The sequence below is a fragment of the Mercenaria mercenaria genome, unplaced genomic scaffold (assembly GCF_021730395.1).
Source record: "Mercenaria mercenaria strain notata unplaced genomic scaffold, MADL_Memer_1 contig_1300, whole genome shotgun sequence".
NCBI lineage: Eukaryota > Metazoa > Mollusca > Bivalvia > Venerida > Veneridae > Mercenaria > Mercenaria mercenaria.
Genome location: NW_026459283.1, coordinates 44,803 through 61,186, shown reverse-complemented (window position 1 = coordinate 61,186; position 16,384 = coordinate 44,803). Strand labels below are relative to the sequence as shown.

Genomic DNA, 16,384 nt, shown 5'->3' with positions numbered 1-16,384 from the left:
AACCTACATGCCCATGATAACTACGTTGTTACTGATCACTTGTGTGAAGTTTCATTAAATTGTGTCAAGGGGTCAGGAGAGATGGTGCGCACAAGATTGTGTCTATGTATATAGTATAGTAACAAAAAAACAAAGTCCCATAACTCTGCAAATTTTTTTTCTAAAAGAACCTAACATGCCCCATGCACAACTACTGTTGGTACTGATCACTTGTGTGAAGTTTCATTAAATTGTGTCAAGGGGATGAGGAGAGATGGTGCGCACAAGATTGTGTCTATGTATATAGTATAGTAACAAAAAAACAAAGTCCCATAACTCTGCAAATTTTTTTCTAAAAGAACCTAACATGCCCCATGCACAACTACTGTTGGTACTGATCACTTGTGTGAAGTTTCATTAAATTCTGTCAAGGGGATAAGGAGAGATGGAGCGCACAAGATTGCGTCTACGGACAGACGGACAGACAGACAGACAGACGGACAGACAGACAGACAGACAGACAACCTGAAACCAGTATACCCCCCCTTACAACTTTGTTGTCGGGGGGTACAAAAATGATAATTTAACAAAACTTGATATCTTTAAATAGATTTTAGAAGGGTAGAACGATTAGAAAAAATAATTTCTCGAGTGCTGTAAGTACTTTGGTAGTCAAGAGCATCAATGCTATGCGTTTTACAGTTGACTTGTTGGCTTTATAATTTTATTGTTTCCGTAAATGTTGTAGCTCAGAGAAAAAATACCTGGTGTGATGCCTGCATAATGTTGTTTATGGTTGGCAGAACTCATGAACAGAGCAAAAAATTTACAGAATTCAGGCTTGGGTCAGTAAAGTTGAAAAGAATGTTTGCATTTAATCATGCGAAATTCTCCCCTTGCATGGACCCTGGCCCCAGTCCCAAAAAGCAAGAGAGCTCCAAGGCTTTAGTTTGTAAACTCTAATCAAAACTGCATTCATTCAATATGTGTAAGTATCGTGATACTTATCGCGATACAACCAAAAGTATTGTGATAATATCACGATACATTCTCAGGGGTGATACCCAGCTCTAAAGGATGTGCAAGCTGATCATGATCTGGTTGCAAAGGCAGAATCAATCGTGTCTAGTGCATGGTAAGGGTAACAGTAGTAATACCGCAACAATGATTACCTGAACACACAGATTCTTTAAATTCATCCAGGAGAAGTCTACAGTTTCTGTAGTTCTGCCTCTCACTGAACTCAGCATAGAACTGTAGAAATGGCAGCAGTGGTGAACTCTGTAAATGACCGTAAGTTAGATCTCAGACAAAATTATAGTAATCAAACTTGTGAACTTTACACAAGTGCAGTGATTTGATTATTTGAGTAAAGAGAAGATAAAGGCAGTTCTGCCTGTTTTAATTTGACAATTCTTATCTACAATGTAGAATTTAACAAGCAAATTCGATGAATTGGTATCCCGCGCCGAAAGGGTTTGTGGTGAGGAATGCAAAAAGATATATCCGGCAAAAAGTTAAGGATGTTAATAAGAAGCAAATAATTTCATTAGTCAAATCATTAAACAGAAAACAAAATTTTTAATTAAAGAGTACACAATAAATGTATGATACTTTGATCCGGACTAAAGAATTTATTTTGAATGGGATATGCTTACTGTAATAAGCTTAGCTTTTAAAATTAAATGCAGTTAATTGAAATGTGAGCTTGAAGTTTAACTGGAATGAAATATTGTCTTTGAGTGGTTTGGCACCAGGTGTTGCTGTTTCACATGTACATTTGAACATAAAAGATCAGATGTCCTTAAGAGAACACAGATAAGATATCTTGAACATGGCTGAGGGCAAGGTTTGTGCAGTCACAACTTAACATGTTGAAGGTTTGAACATTTAAAAAGAAAAAAAAAAAGGAATGGAAATTATATATCTATATATAGAATAATGTATATATTTATTTTTTTAGGGGTGGGGGTGCAGGGGAACGGGAGAGGAAACAAAATTTCACATGCTGATTATAAATATTGATTGAAAATTAAAAATGTAAAAAAAAAAAAAAAAAAGGGTGAAGTTGGAGTGGGGGGGGGAGAGGATGCATGATCAGTGGTGGGCATGACTGGGTGGAGAAGTGAGGTGGGGGAATAGTACAACTTGGAAGGTTTGAAAAAAATCTAAAATAAATGGAAAAAAAAAAAAAAAAGGGGGGGGGGGGGGGTGACCAAGGCAAGTGGGTGACCAGGTGTGGGTGCGCAAATTCACATGTTTATAATAAATGTTCACAGAAAAGAATGAAAGAAATTTAATGAAATTCTGCCAAATGGTAAGTTTGTTATGTACAAATATGTGGATTTTTAGACAATTAAAGGGCAATAACTCTGAAGTTACAAAAAGAAATCCGTACAAAATTGTCTGTGCACAACCACATTATAGTGCTCTAAATTCTGTTAAAGTTTCATAGTTCTAGGTCAAATATATCAAAAGTTATGATGCAGAAATTGGCATATCTATAGTACCCTATATAGTTAACACTAGAAACTTCTAAGGGCCATAACCTGGTGTTACTTGGGCAATCTGTCTGAAACTTGATGGGCCCCATAACCTCATAGTGGTGAACATGTATATGAAGTTTGTTAAAAAAAATCTAAAATAAGAATGAATTTTTTTTGGGAGGGGGGGGGGGCGATGGGGGGGAGGGGGAGGTGTGTGATCAAGGTAAGGGGGCGACCAGGTGTGGGTACACAACTTCACATGTTTACAATAAATGTTCATGGAAAAGAATGAAAGAAATTTAATGAAATTCTACAAAATGGTAAGTTTGTTATGTACAAATATGTGGATTTTTATACAATTAAAGGGCAATAACTCTTAATTTACAAATAAATCCAAATGAAATTGTGTGTACACAACCACATTATGGTGATCTAAATTCTGTTTAAGTTTCATAGTTCTAGGTCAAATACATCAAAAGTTATGATGCAGAAATCGCCATATTTATAGTACCCTATATAGTTAACACTAGAAACTTCTAAGGGCCATAACTCTGGTGTTACTTGGGCAATCTGACTGAAACTTGACGGGCCGCAAGAACTCATTGTGGTTAACATGTATATGAAGTTTTAAATAAACATTCCCAACCATTTCCTAGATATGGCTCCGGACAGACGGACGGACGGAAAGACGAAAGGACGGACGGACGGAAAGACGGACGGAAGGACGGACGGACAACGCCAAAACTATATCCCTCCGACTTTCGTCGGGGGATAATAAACCAGTAACAGTTTATTTTCAAAACTTCAGGATATACTAAAAAATTCAGCGAATAGAAGAGTTTTGAGTGCTTGATTTTCTGCTCGACTGATTTGAATAAAATGAGTACTTAAACTAGATGTGTGTCCATAGGATACAGGTGCCCCAACTCCTATCACTGCAACACTGTTTTATGACTCAGGTTAAATAATTTTTAAGATGTTTGCAACACAAACTTTTAAGAACCTTAAGATGTGTATTATTTACTTAGTTAGCCATAACTCTGGCCTAGCTGAGTAAAATCCTAAAGAGAACACTTCACAGGCTATAAAACAATCCTCTTAATGTTTTATGATTCTAGGTCAAGTACATTTTAACATGCATATTTCACAATCTTATTTATTTATTTTTTTTTGAGTAAGTCTGGACAAGGAGTCTGGTCTTGTGTAATGAAAATAAAATAAGTCAGGGGCCATAACTCCTACACGACTGAATGAATCCAGACGCAAAACTCCAGGTGCACAACTGCACAGGCTGACCAACATCCTGTAAACTTTGGCAACTCTAGGTCAAATACTTTTGGAGCTACATGCGACACAACATTAAAATGACCAATATTTTACTAAGTCAGGGGCCATAACTCCTACATGACTGAATGAATCCAGATGCGAAACCCCAGGTGCACAACTACACATGCTGACCAACATTCCTGTAAAGTTTTGTGACTCTACGCCAAATACTTTTGGAGCTAGGTGCGACACAACACTAAAACAACCAATTTTTACAAAGACAGGGGTCATAACTCCTACATGACTGAATGAATCCGGATGCAAAACCTCAGGTCACAACTACATATGCTGACCAACATTCCTGTAAAGTTTTGTTACTCAACGTCAAATACTTTTGGAGGTAGGCGTGACACAACATTCTCAGAAGGACAAACAGAAAGACGGACACTCACGGTTGGGCACAAAAATGTCTTTATACAGAGAGTCTATGAGAAAATCACAATTTTCAATGACATTTTCATATATAGAAAAAATTCTAGACAGCAGATTTTAATGAAACTTCTCAAAGTCATAAATAAACAGGTAGTCTATTACAAAGTAAAATAAAATGTAATGGTTCACGTGTCTGAGATACTAGTTTATGATAAAAACTGGTAAACACAGGTTGATTTTGAGACATTATTCAGAATGTTATTGTGTGTCAACTGTCTTATTGTAAAGAATGACCAACACAGTATTCTTACTATAAGTATATGTTTATTATATGAGTGCGCCTTAACAACTGCTGAAACAACATCCCAAACTGGGTGTGTATAAAATATATGCATGCGCTGTGAGTATACTACATTATCTACATAATGATACATCTCCCCTTTTGGCAAAGGACAAGGAACACAATTTCTGAAAGCTAAAATAAAATAAATCAAAATACTCCAAATTTACTATAACGTAAAATTTCTTTCATAAAGTCTGTTTCTCCATGAATGGCATATTTTTGCTATCAGCACTTAATTATCTCTGTTCACTGTTTACATAGCACGCGTGTTCCGCTATCTAATGTTATCATATTACATTGTTTCAATTAATCTTGTCGGAGGTTTAACTGCCCTGCCAGATCTACTCATATATGTTTTTTCACTTGCTTCATTATCTGACCTTTTATTGCTTTTATCAGAGAATTGTGAAATACAGTCAGAATTTTCTTGAGGCGCCGAAAGGTTGTTATTTTCCACATTTTGCATGTCAACTTCAGGTATGCACTCTTTGATTCATTGGTTTGTAACAAATGCCTCCTATTGCGACGATATGTGTTACCGTCAGGTGTTTTAACAGAGTATGACCTATCATGGTGTTTTTGCACTACTACTGCAGGACTCCAATTTTTATTTGCTTGCTGAATTCGTGCCGAATCTCCTATTTCTAATGGTGGTAAATGCTTGGCTGTCATATCATAATACACTTTCTCCCTTTCCTTGTTTGCTGACAATTTCTCACGAATGACCTTGTGTGAGATTTGCCGGGGAAGTAATTGTGACTTAGCAACTGGCAACACTGACCTAATTTGACGTTGGAACATAATTTCACTGGGTGAAAAACCTATTTTAAGTTTTGTAACCCTATATTCTTGTATTCCTATCATTGGGTCGGTGCCTGATGCTCTGGCCTTCGTGAAAATGCGCTTGCAAATTTTCACGTACGCTTCCGCAAAACCATTACCGGAGCTGTGGTAAGGACTTGTGGTCTGGTGTGTAAAATCCCAGAGCTTTGCAAAGTTTGCAAACTCATGAGATGCATAGCATGGCCCATTATCAGATACTACAATTTCTGGTATGCCAAATCTAGCAAATATGCCCTTGAGCCTACTTATAACTGTCGAACTTCTACAGTTAGGCAGCTCTTTGACCTCAAAGTAATGTGAATAATGGTCAGCGACTATCAAAAAGTCTTTGCCATTGAACTCAAATAGGTCTGTGCCAACTTCCTGCCATGGGTATTCTGGAACTTGGGTGTAGACAAGCGGTTCTTTCTGGTTTGAGTCTCTGTTGCAAACATACAGGACATTTCAGAACGAGATCTTTAATTTCCTGGGTGATTCTAGGCCAGAAAACAATATCACTTGCTCTACTTATTGTTTTCTCTATTCCCATATGACTTGAAGAATGTAGTTTTGACAATAAGTCTGCCTTTAGGGATTGAGGAATAACAATTTTGTGACCCTTCATTATTATCCCATCCATGACGGTAAGCTCATCCCTGTAATTCCAGAAATCTAGCAGTTCTGACTTGCAGTGATTTCTTTCATCTGGCCAACCTTCAATAATGACTTGCTTCAGGGACAAAAGTTGTTCGTCCCTGTCAGTATTGACCTTGATTTCTTGTAATTTCCGGTCACTTACCGGTAAGCTTCTTTTGACCATATTAACCTGGACTTCTACAGTTTCCGTCAGGGACGGATCTGTATCCTTTACCGGAAATCTAGACAAAGTATCTGGTAAAGGAATCTGAGTTCCCTGCCTATAAGTGACATCTATATCATACTGTGAAATGTTTAAGAGCAGCCGCTGTAACCTAACAGGTGCAGCAAATAAGGGTTTCTTACATATAGCTATCAATGGTAAGTGGTCTGTAACTACTTTGACTTTTTTTCCATACACCCACTGGTGGAATTTCTTCAAGCCAAATACCAGTCCAAGACACTCTAACTCAATCATAGCATAGTTCATTTGGCTTGGCGTAAGACTTTTACTGGCATAACCTATAGGTCTACCTTCTTGAAGGAGTGTGGCCCCAAGTCCTGACCTACTTGCGTCGGTTTGCAACTCTAAGGGTTTGGCCGGGTCATAGAAAGCAAGGACAGGAGCTTGCGTTATGATATCAATCATCTGATCATAAGCTTGCTGCTGTGATTCACCCCAGAGAAATTCTACATCTTTCGCCAATAATTCTCGTAAGGGCAAAGTGACCTCAGATAGCCTAGGTGCATATCTAGCGAGATACTGACTCATGCCAAGTACCGTTTCGAGTTGTGACCTATTTTCCGGGATAGGCATTTCTCGAATTGCAGACACCTTGTCTGGATCTGGGCTAAGACCTTGTTTAGATATCACATGACCGAAATAACTAATCTGGGACTGCCCAACCTCCAGCTTATCTGGATTAAGGCGTATACCTTGTTCTAGTGACCTTTGGAGCACTGCTCTCAAATTCGCATCATGCTCCTCCCTTGTTTTGCCATATACTAAAATATCGTCTACTATGGCAGCTACCCCTGGGAGACCCTCAAATATTTCGTCTATTTTCTTTTGGAACAGATCCATGGCAGACGAAATACCCATTGGAAGCCTCAGATACCTGTACCTCCCAAATATGGTATTGAATGTAGTCAACATGGAAGACTTCTCTGTCAAATGCATTGCCCAGTAACCTGACCTAGCGTCTAATTTTGTAAAAAATGTAGCACCGTTTAGCTGGGGAAGTATGTCATCCAGTGTTTTTGTCGGATGATAAGGACGTTGAATGTTTCTGTTCAAGTCACCCGGATCAAGTACTATTCGCAAGTCACCTGATTTTTTCTGTACTGTCACCATTGAATTGACCCACTCAGTAGGCTCACTTACTTTTGTAATGACCCCCAATTTCTCCATCTTATCTAGCTCCTTCTTGCATTTATCTCGTAATGCAACAGGAATCCTACGTGGAGGATGAACCACAGGTTTAGCATCATGTTTCAGATAAATAGAACATTGCCCTGGAATAGAGCCAATGCCCTTAAAAACCTGGGAATATTCATTCAGCACTGCTGTTTTGTTAAGCGGGAAGGATACATAATTGGAAGTGACAGCATGTGCGAGTTTAACTAGGCCAAAATCTATGGAAGTCTGAAAACCAAACAAGGGTGGTGACTGGGTGTCTACTACATGAAATTCTACATACTTGGTCTGTGCAGAAGGTTCATGGGTACACTGCAGGGTAATGGAACCTAGACATACTAAAGGGTTGCCATTATAACCTGTGAGCTTCGTTACAGAGGAACAGAGTGCGGTTTTTACACCTAATTGTTGCAATGCAAAATGAGGTAAAATATTCACCTGTGCGCCAGTGTCTATCTTGAAAGAAATTTGTTTCCCAAGAGGTCCAGTTTTAATATCCACAAATGCCTGATTGCACATCTTGTCCACAGCACTAATTACTGTATCAATGTAAATATCCCACTTCTGACACCATGTCTTATTGTAAAGAATGACCAACACAGTATTCTTACTATAAGTATATGTTTATTATATGAGTGCGCCTTAACAACTGCTGAAACAACATCCCAAACTGGGTGTGTATAAAATATACGCATGCGCTGTGAGTATACTACATTATCTACATAATGATACATCAACATCTTTGGATAGTTAGAAAAATTGCTATTTTTATAGATTATCACATCAGCTGCCATGAATTCATGGGATGAATTTTGTTTCCATATGCCAGGACCAGGATTTGTTCTATGTTTTCCAAAGGAATTATGTTACGCCATCACTTCAGGTTTATCAAACATGTGGAACTACTTTCATGCCACTATTGTAAAACAATTCGATCTAAAACATAATAATCCTTCTTCAAACACATGACCAAGGAAATTTGCTATAAAAACTGACTATCCTTATCTGCTGAAATCATTGCTTAAAGAGGCATAAGTCCTTTTCATCCATATAGAGTGTACTGTAAAAGCAGAATTTTTTTGTGAGGGTTTAAATTTCGCTATATTTGCAAGGCCCTACATCTCAAGAAAATTCATCCTCGCTTAAATATTCACCATTAGTATAATTCAAATTCAAGTAGGATACTATTTTACAATTACGCAAATATTAAACCTCGCGAACATACTAAAAATTTCAAATACGCGAATACTGAACAAGTGAAAATATATGCTTTTACAGAATAAGGACCATCAGAGTGTATCAGGAAGTGATGCAACTGTTTCTTGCTGAGGTTACCCAATTTTGTTCAAGTTGTGTCGTTTTATGCAATGTTCATTTACCTTCTGAAAAATGTCAAATCCTGTAACAAGCAGTGATCCCCATTTTTTACTTATGAACAGATCCAAGATGGCATCTAGGGTATGCATGGTGTATCTCCATGGTGATTTCCCATAATCATCTAGGAACTGAGCATGCTCAGTGACATCCAACATGGCTACCTACCAGCTGCAGAGACAAGGCAAGACTGAAGCACCCTGAAATATGACAGAACATTAGCGATAAATATCAGATTCAAGTTAAGGTGAAGAAGGTGTAATTCAGCGATGTCTGTCGGAATACCAAACATTACGCTTCGCAACGTCACATCATTACATTCTATAAAGCTATCGGAAACAAAATGACGTTGAGCGATGCAGGAGGGCGACACACCGCACGTTTTATTTTTTTCATTCTTGGCTGGATAATCTTGGTGATTAAGCACTTTATATACTGTGTATGTGCAAGTCTTTTCTGTAAATAATGGGTACATTTGAGAATAATGAAAGGCATTACAAAATAAATATCTATTTTGAAGACAGATGATAATATGTATAAATTTTATTCAGGCATTTTATATCATTGCTGTATTACATTATACAATTATCGACTTTTTCATAGGTTGATATCAGGATTTATCAACCTGAAAAGAGTTATATTCACCGAGCCAAAGGCTCGGTGAATATAACTTTTTGAGGGTTGATAAATCTTCGGCTCGGTGAATATAACTTTTTGAGGGTTGATAAATCCTGATATCAACCTATGAAAAAGTCAATAATTGTTTTATTACATGAATAAATGTATAGTCAGTCTTGTTATTACAATTGTATCTTTAATAAAGAAATAAGGAATAAATTTAGACCAAATCAGGGTGATATTGGTTTTCCAAGCAACTACTTTAATCTATTTTTATTTTTGTACTAATTATAACCAAAGATAAGTTGATATGATATGTTCTCATTACTTTTTGAACCGTTTTCAGCCAATCAGAGAAACAATAGAATACAGTCATGTTATAAACAACCATAGCAGTTATCAAGCGCATTGTCGTAATAAACATGAAAATTTATGAAAAACATTTGATGTTTGTGTTCTGTTTTGCATTGCAGGTAGTAATGATATACTGACAATTTAACTGTTATTGTTTCCAAACTCCCTATCGGTATTAACTTGCTCACAACATGCTCAACAAGTAACAAAAGTGGGTATGTCCATTTGTCCGACGTTCACAAATGGAAAGTTTAGTCTGACTGGTTAAATCTTTCTACACAACTGTCTGAGTTTGTTTAGATGCAGAAGTTCCAAAAGATAAATTATAGTAAAACAAGGCAGTCTGAAAGACAGCTAAATCCCCTGCCACTGCTATGGATAGTGAAAGGGTAAACCTTTGATTTTAGCTGTGACCTTGACCTTGAACTGACATGGCTGACTCATGAATTCTGCACAACGTCTTGATGAGGTGATCATTTGACTAAAGTTTCATGAAAATCCTTCAAGGGGTATAGGAGATACAGATCTGAAACCTTTGACCTTCAGTTGTGACCTTGACCTTGAGTTGACATGGCTGACTCATGAGTTCTTGATGAGGTGATCATTTGACCCAAGTTTGATGAAAATCCTTCAAGGGGTTAAGGAGATACAGAGTGGACACCAAATGGAAGGCTCAAACCTTCGACCCTTAGTTGTGACCTTGACCTTGAGCTGGCATGGTTGACTCATAATTTCTGCACATCGTTCTGATGAGGTAATCATTTGACCCAAGTTTTATAAAATTCCTTCAAGGGGTTTAGGAGATATAGAGCGGACATGAAATGGAAGGCTCAAACCTTTGACCTTCAGTTGTGACCTTGACCTTGACCCGACATGGCTGACTCATAAGTTCTGCACATCGCCTTGATGAGGTGATCGTTTGACCCAAGTTTGATGAAAATCCTTCAAGGTGTTTAGGAGATATAGAGCGGACACAAAATGGAAGGCTCAAACCTTTGACCCTAAGATGTGACCTTGACCTTGAGCCGGCATGACTGACTCATGGGTTCTGCACATCATTTTGATGAGGTGATCATCTGACCAAAGTTTTATAAAATTCCTTCAAGGAGTTTAAGAGATATAGAGTGGACACAAAATGGAAGGCTCAAACTTTTGACCTTCAGTTATGACCTTGACCTTGAGCCGGCATGGCTGACTCATAGGTTCTGCACATCGTCCTGATGAGGTGATCATTTGACCCAAGTTTTATAAAATTTCTTCAAGAGGTTTAGGAGACATAGAGCGGACACTAAATGGCAGGCTCAAACCTTTGACCTTGAGTTGTGACCTTGACCTTGAGCTGGCATGGTTGACTCATAATTTCTGCACATCGTTCTGATGAGGTGATCATTTGACCAAAGTTTTATAAAATTCCTTCAAGGGGTTTCGGAAAAATAGAGCGGACACGAAATGGAAAGCTCAAACCTTTGACCTTCAGTTGTGACCTTGATCTTGAGCCAACATGGCTGACTCATAAGTTCTGCACATCGCCTTGATGAGGTGATCGTTTGACCCAACTTTGATGAAAATCCTTCAAGGGGTTTAGGAGACATACAACGGACACAAAATGGATGGTTCAAACCTTTGACCCTAAGTTGTGACCTTGACCTTGAGTTGGCATGACTGACTCATGGGTTCTGCACATCGTCTTGACGAGGTGATCATTTGACCCAAGTTTTATAAAATTCCTTCATGGGGTTTAAGAGACATAGAGCGGACACAAAATGGAAGGCTCAAAGCTTTGACCTTAAGTTGCGACCTTGACCTTGAGCTGACATGGCTGACTCATGGGTTCTGCACATCGTCTTGATGCGGTGATCATTTGATCCAAGTTTTATAAAATTCCTTCCAAGGGGTTTAGGAGATATAGAGCGGACACAAAATGGCAGACTCAAACCTTTGACCTTGAGTTGTGACCTTGACCTTGAACTGACAAGGCTGAATCATGGGTTCTGCACATCTTCTTGATGAGGTGATCATTTGACCCAAGTTTCATGGAAATCCTTCAAGGGGTTTAGGAGATATGGACCGGACACGATTTTGTTCCGGACGGAAGGACGGACACAGACCATTCCTATAATCCCTCCGCCACGGTGGGGGATTAAAAAAAGCGGTCTCTCAATCTCGAATATGTTACAATTTCACACGCTGCATATTTTTACTACATGGCTTCATGTCTCTACTGAAAATCTCGGAAGCAAAAATACATACAAAACAAACTTTTTATGTATATTTTCGACTAGTCAGGAGCCATAACATTGGTCTGACTGTGTGAGATCAAATTAAAACATCATATACTCAAATAAAAATGTTGATAACAATCCTGGGAGGTTTGATGACTCTAGGTCAATATTTTCTGAGATATGCCTGACACTAATTCGGACTGAGACACGGATGGACGTGCAGGCAAGTGCAACACCAATTGCCCCACCAAAACATAATGAGGAAGGCGAGGGCTGTGGGGGGACCTGAAAACGGGGCGAAAAAAAATACGGCTTTCTTTTTACCGTGGGATTCAATGAAAATTCAGACCAATTCCGAATATTTGTATATGCATATGCATGCGCAGTTGCTTATTTGTACTTTGTCTCGCAATTGTACAATCTTCTAAGTAGGTATTTTGAAAATTACAACCTACATTCATGTGATAGAGACAACTATGAAATACAATGATTTGAGCCGCACCATGAGAAAACCAACATAGTGCATTTGCATCCGCGCAGTCTGGTCAGTATCCATGCTGCTCGCTAACAGTTTTTCTAATTCCAATAGGCTGGTAGCAAACGCCCTGTGTTGGTTTTCTTATGGCACAGCTCATTTGTATATACAATAATTAAAGTATGTTTCAGAAAGTATTAGATTTTTTAAAACAGAATGGCCAAATATTTATTTGCAAACAGCATACACCGTTTTAGTAATAAGACGTTGGCTAACATCACAAAATGCGGGAAAATGCGCAACGTCAATCGCCGCCCATAGCACCATTTGCGACTTCTTCGTAGTTCAAAAATGAAGTCGGTAGTCAAGGACATTTTTCTTTATTATTTTGCTCAGAAATACCTTTAAAGTAATTGTATAAATTCTAAAACAAGAGGACCATGATGGGCCTGAAATGCTCACCTCTTCCCACATGACCCAGTTTTGAGTATGATGTCGTTTTTTCTATTATTTGTGACCTAATTTTTGAGCTCATGTGACCCAGTTTTGAACTTGACCTAGATATTATCAAGATAAAAATTCTGACCAATTTTCATGAAGATCCATTGAAAAATATGGTCTCTAGAGAGGTCACAAGGTTTTTCTATTATTTGACCTATTGACCTAGTTTTCGAAGGTACGTGACCCTGTTTTGAACTTTACCTAGATATCATCAAGGTGAACATTCTCACTAATCTTCATGAAGATCTCATGAAAAATATGGCCTCTAGAGAGGTCACAAGGTTTTTCTATGTTTATACCTACTGGCCTAGTTTTTGACCGCACATGACCCAGTTTCGAACTTCGCCTAGATATCATCAAGATGAACATTCAGACCAATTTTCATACAGATCCCATGAAAAATATGGCCTCTAGAGAGGTCAAAAGATTTTAATAATTTTAGACCTACTGACCTAGTTTTTGACCGCAGTTGACCCAGTTTCAAACTTGATCTAGATACCATCAAGATGAACATTCAGACCAACTTTCATACAGATCCCATGAAAAGTATGGCCTCTAGAGAGGTCAAAAGGTTTCTTTATTATTTGACCTACTGACCTAGTTTTTTAAGGCACGTGACCCAGTTTCGAACTCGACCTAGATATCATCAAGGTGAACATTCTGACCAAATTTTATAGAGATCCATTCACAAGTATGGCCTCTAGAGAGGTCAAAAGGTTTTTCTATTTTTAGACCTACTGACCTAGTTTTTGACCGCACCTGACCCTGTTTCAAACTTGACCTAGATATCATCAAGATGAACATTCAGACCAATTTTCATACAGATACAATGAAAAATATGGCCTTTAGAGAGGTCACAACGTTTTTCTATTATTTGACCTACTGACCTAGTTTTTGATGGCACGTGACCCACTTTCGAAATTGACCTAGATATCATCAAGATGAACATTCAGATTAACTTTCATACAGATCCCATGAAAAATATGGCCTCTAGAGAGGTCACAAGGTTTTTCTATTATTTGACCTACTGACCTAGTTTTTGATGGCACATGACCCACTTTTCAACATGACCTAGATATCATCAAGGTGAACATTCTGAACAATTTTCATGAAGATATCATGAAATAGAGAGGTCACAAGGTTTTTCTATTTTTAGACCTACTGACCTAGTTTTTGACCGCACGTGACCCAGTTTCGAACTTGACCTAGATATCATCAAGATGAACATTCAGACCAACTTTCATACAGATCCAATGAAAAATATGGCCTTTAGAGAGGTCACAAGGTTTTTCTATTATTTGACCTACTGACCTAGATTTTAAAGGCACATGACCTAGTTTCAAACTTGACCTAGATATCATCAAGGTGAACATTCTGACCAATTTTCATGAAGATCTTGTGAAATATATGGCCTCTAGAGAGGTCACAAGGTTTTTCTATTTTTAGACCTACTGACCTAGTTTTTGATGGCACGTGACCCAGTTTCGAACTTGACCCATATATCATCAAGCTGAACATTTTGACCAATTTTCATGAAAATCTTGTGAAATATATGGCCTCTAGAGAGGTCACAAGGTTTTTTCTATTTTTGATGGCACGTGACCCAGTTTCGAACTTGACCTAGATATCATCAAGATGAACATTCTGACCAACTTTCATAAAGATCCCATGAAAAATGTGACCCCTAGAGTGGTCACAAGCAAAAGTTTATGGACGGACGCATAGACGCACGAACGGACGACGGACACCGCGCGATCACAAAAGCTCACCTTGTCACTTTGTGACAGGTGAGCTAAAAAAATCTATGGACCAGTAAATGCATGCTCCCAATTTATACAAGAAACGTCATTTCCATAAAGATCAAATTTTGGAACAACACATGCTACAATTTATGGCTACAACTTAATTATTCGGAAAGGGTCAGGACTCAAACTTATCACTTAACAAACTCGTGTGCAGTCAATGTTGCTGTGGGCTAACAATTATTTGGTAGAAGTGAATTGATTTATCAAATGATTTTCTTATGATTTTTTTATGTTAGAAAAATGCATGAGAAAATGGGGATAGGGGAAAATTAATGACAATACTGCGAAAACGAAGTCGGTGACCCCCAAATTTTATTTAATCATTTTACAGTAAAATAAATTTATAAGATAATATTAGTTTTTTTTTAAACAAGAGGACCATGATGGTCCTGAATCGCTCACCTGTCCCAACATGACCCAGTTTTGAACTGAGTATGACATCATTTTTTTTCTATCATGGTTCATACAGGACTTGGCAAAAAAAATTCAAGGACTTTTCAAGGACATTTTATCGATTTTCAAGGACTATTTTAATCGCTTTAAATCTTAAATTACAAAACCATTTAGGCTCTTCATAAGGCATTATGATAGAAGAAAAGTTACAGAACAGTTTTATTTTCCATAAGCTACAATAGCATATCTTAACCTTTATGAGATCTTCAATGGGATTACCTTTTATGAGCTATATTTGCCTGTATACATACTTAGTACATGTTTCTTATAAGTCTTTCAAGCTCTCAAGACTAGTTTTCAATTTGTCCTCAAGGGACTTCACTTCTTGTTTTCGCGTGTGATTTCAACGCACTTTCTCCCATAGTTCCGACATCAATGAGTTTATCACATACACTTATGCTTGTCTGACTTAAACTCCTTTAACCACGATGAATAATCATCCTGTGTAAGCCATTTATTGGCGAAACTACATTTATTTTTTGGGCCACTCATTGTTGTTGTTGTAAGTCAGGCTACCTTGCGCATAATATTTTAACGTTGTGAAAATCGCCATTCCGTATCTAACTTCCGTACCGAAACGGTGTTCAACTAGCGTTCCCTCCGTGGGTGTGCATGTATTTTTATTTTACACCGTTTTTTCGCTCGTTTTGACTTATTTATTATTTGTTTTTTGTATTTTTCCCCTACAATACGATTGCACCCCCGTTTTTAGCAAAATTTAAGGACTTTTCTACCTTTTTTTTCAAAATTCAAGTACTTTTTCAGGGGATTTTTGGAAGAAAAAAATCAAGGACTTTTCAAGGACTTAGGGTCAAATTCAAGGACTTTCAAGGACCTGTGCGAACCATGTCTATTATTTGACATACTGACCTAGTTTTTGAGCTCATGTGACCCAGTTTTGAACCTGACCTAGATATCATCAAGATGAACATTCAGACCAACTTTCATACAGATCCCATGAAAAATATGGCCTCTAGAGCGGTCACAAGGCTTTTTCATTATTTGACCTACTGACCTAGTTATTGATGGCACGTGACCCAGTTTCAAACTTGACCTAGATATCATCAAGATGAACATTCTGACCAATTTTCATGAAGATCCATTCAAAAGTATGGCCTCTAGAGAGGTCACAAGCTTTCTCTATTTTTAGACCTAATGACCTAGTTTTTGATCGCAGCTGACCCAGTTTCGAAATTATTCT

General features: G+C 37.9%; 1 protein-coding gene across 1 annotated transcript; it reads right to left on the bottom strand.

Annotated features, from left to right (window-relative positions):
* Positions 1 to 5,689: 5,689 nt before the first annotated feature.
* Positions 5,690 to 8,913, bottom strand: LOC128551611 (uncharacterized protein K02A2.6-like). Its single transcript, XM_053532506.1, has 2 exons — positions 8,761 to 8,913; positions 5,690 to 7,957 (listed from the first exon to the last, which is right to left on the bottom strand). Exons 1-2 carry the CDS (start codon positions 8,911 to 8,913, stop codon positions 5,690 to 5,692), a joined length of 2,421 nt encoding a protein of 806 aa, XP_053388481.1.
* Between the last annotated feature and the right edge of the window lie 7,471 nt (positions 8,914 to 16,384).

Bases quoted from the DNA above. Each gene is read 5' to 3' on its own strand.
- LOC128551611 (XM_053532506.1), bottom strand. From the start codon at position 8,913: ATGTTGGATGTCACTGAGCATGCTCAGTTCCTAGATGATTATGGGAAA. The intron at 7,958-8,760 runs GTAAATGAACAT...CTTTACAATAAG, and splicing joins GATTTGACATTTTTCAGAAG to ACATGGTGTCAGAAGTGGGA.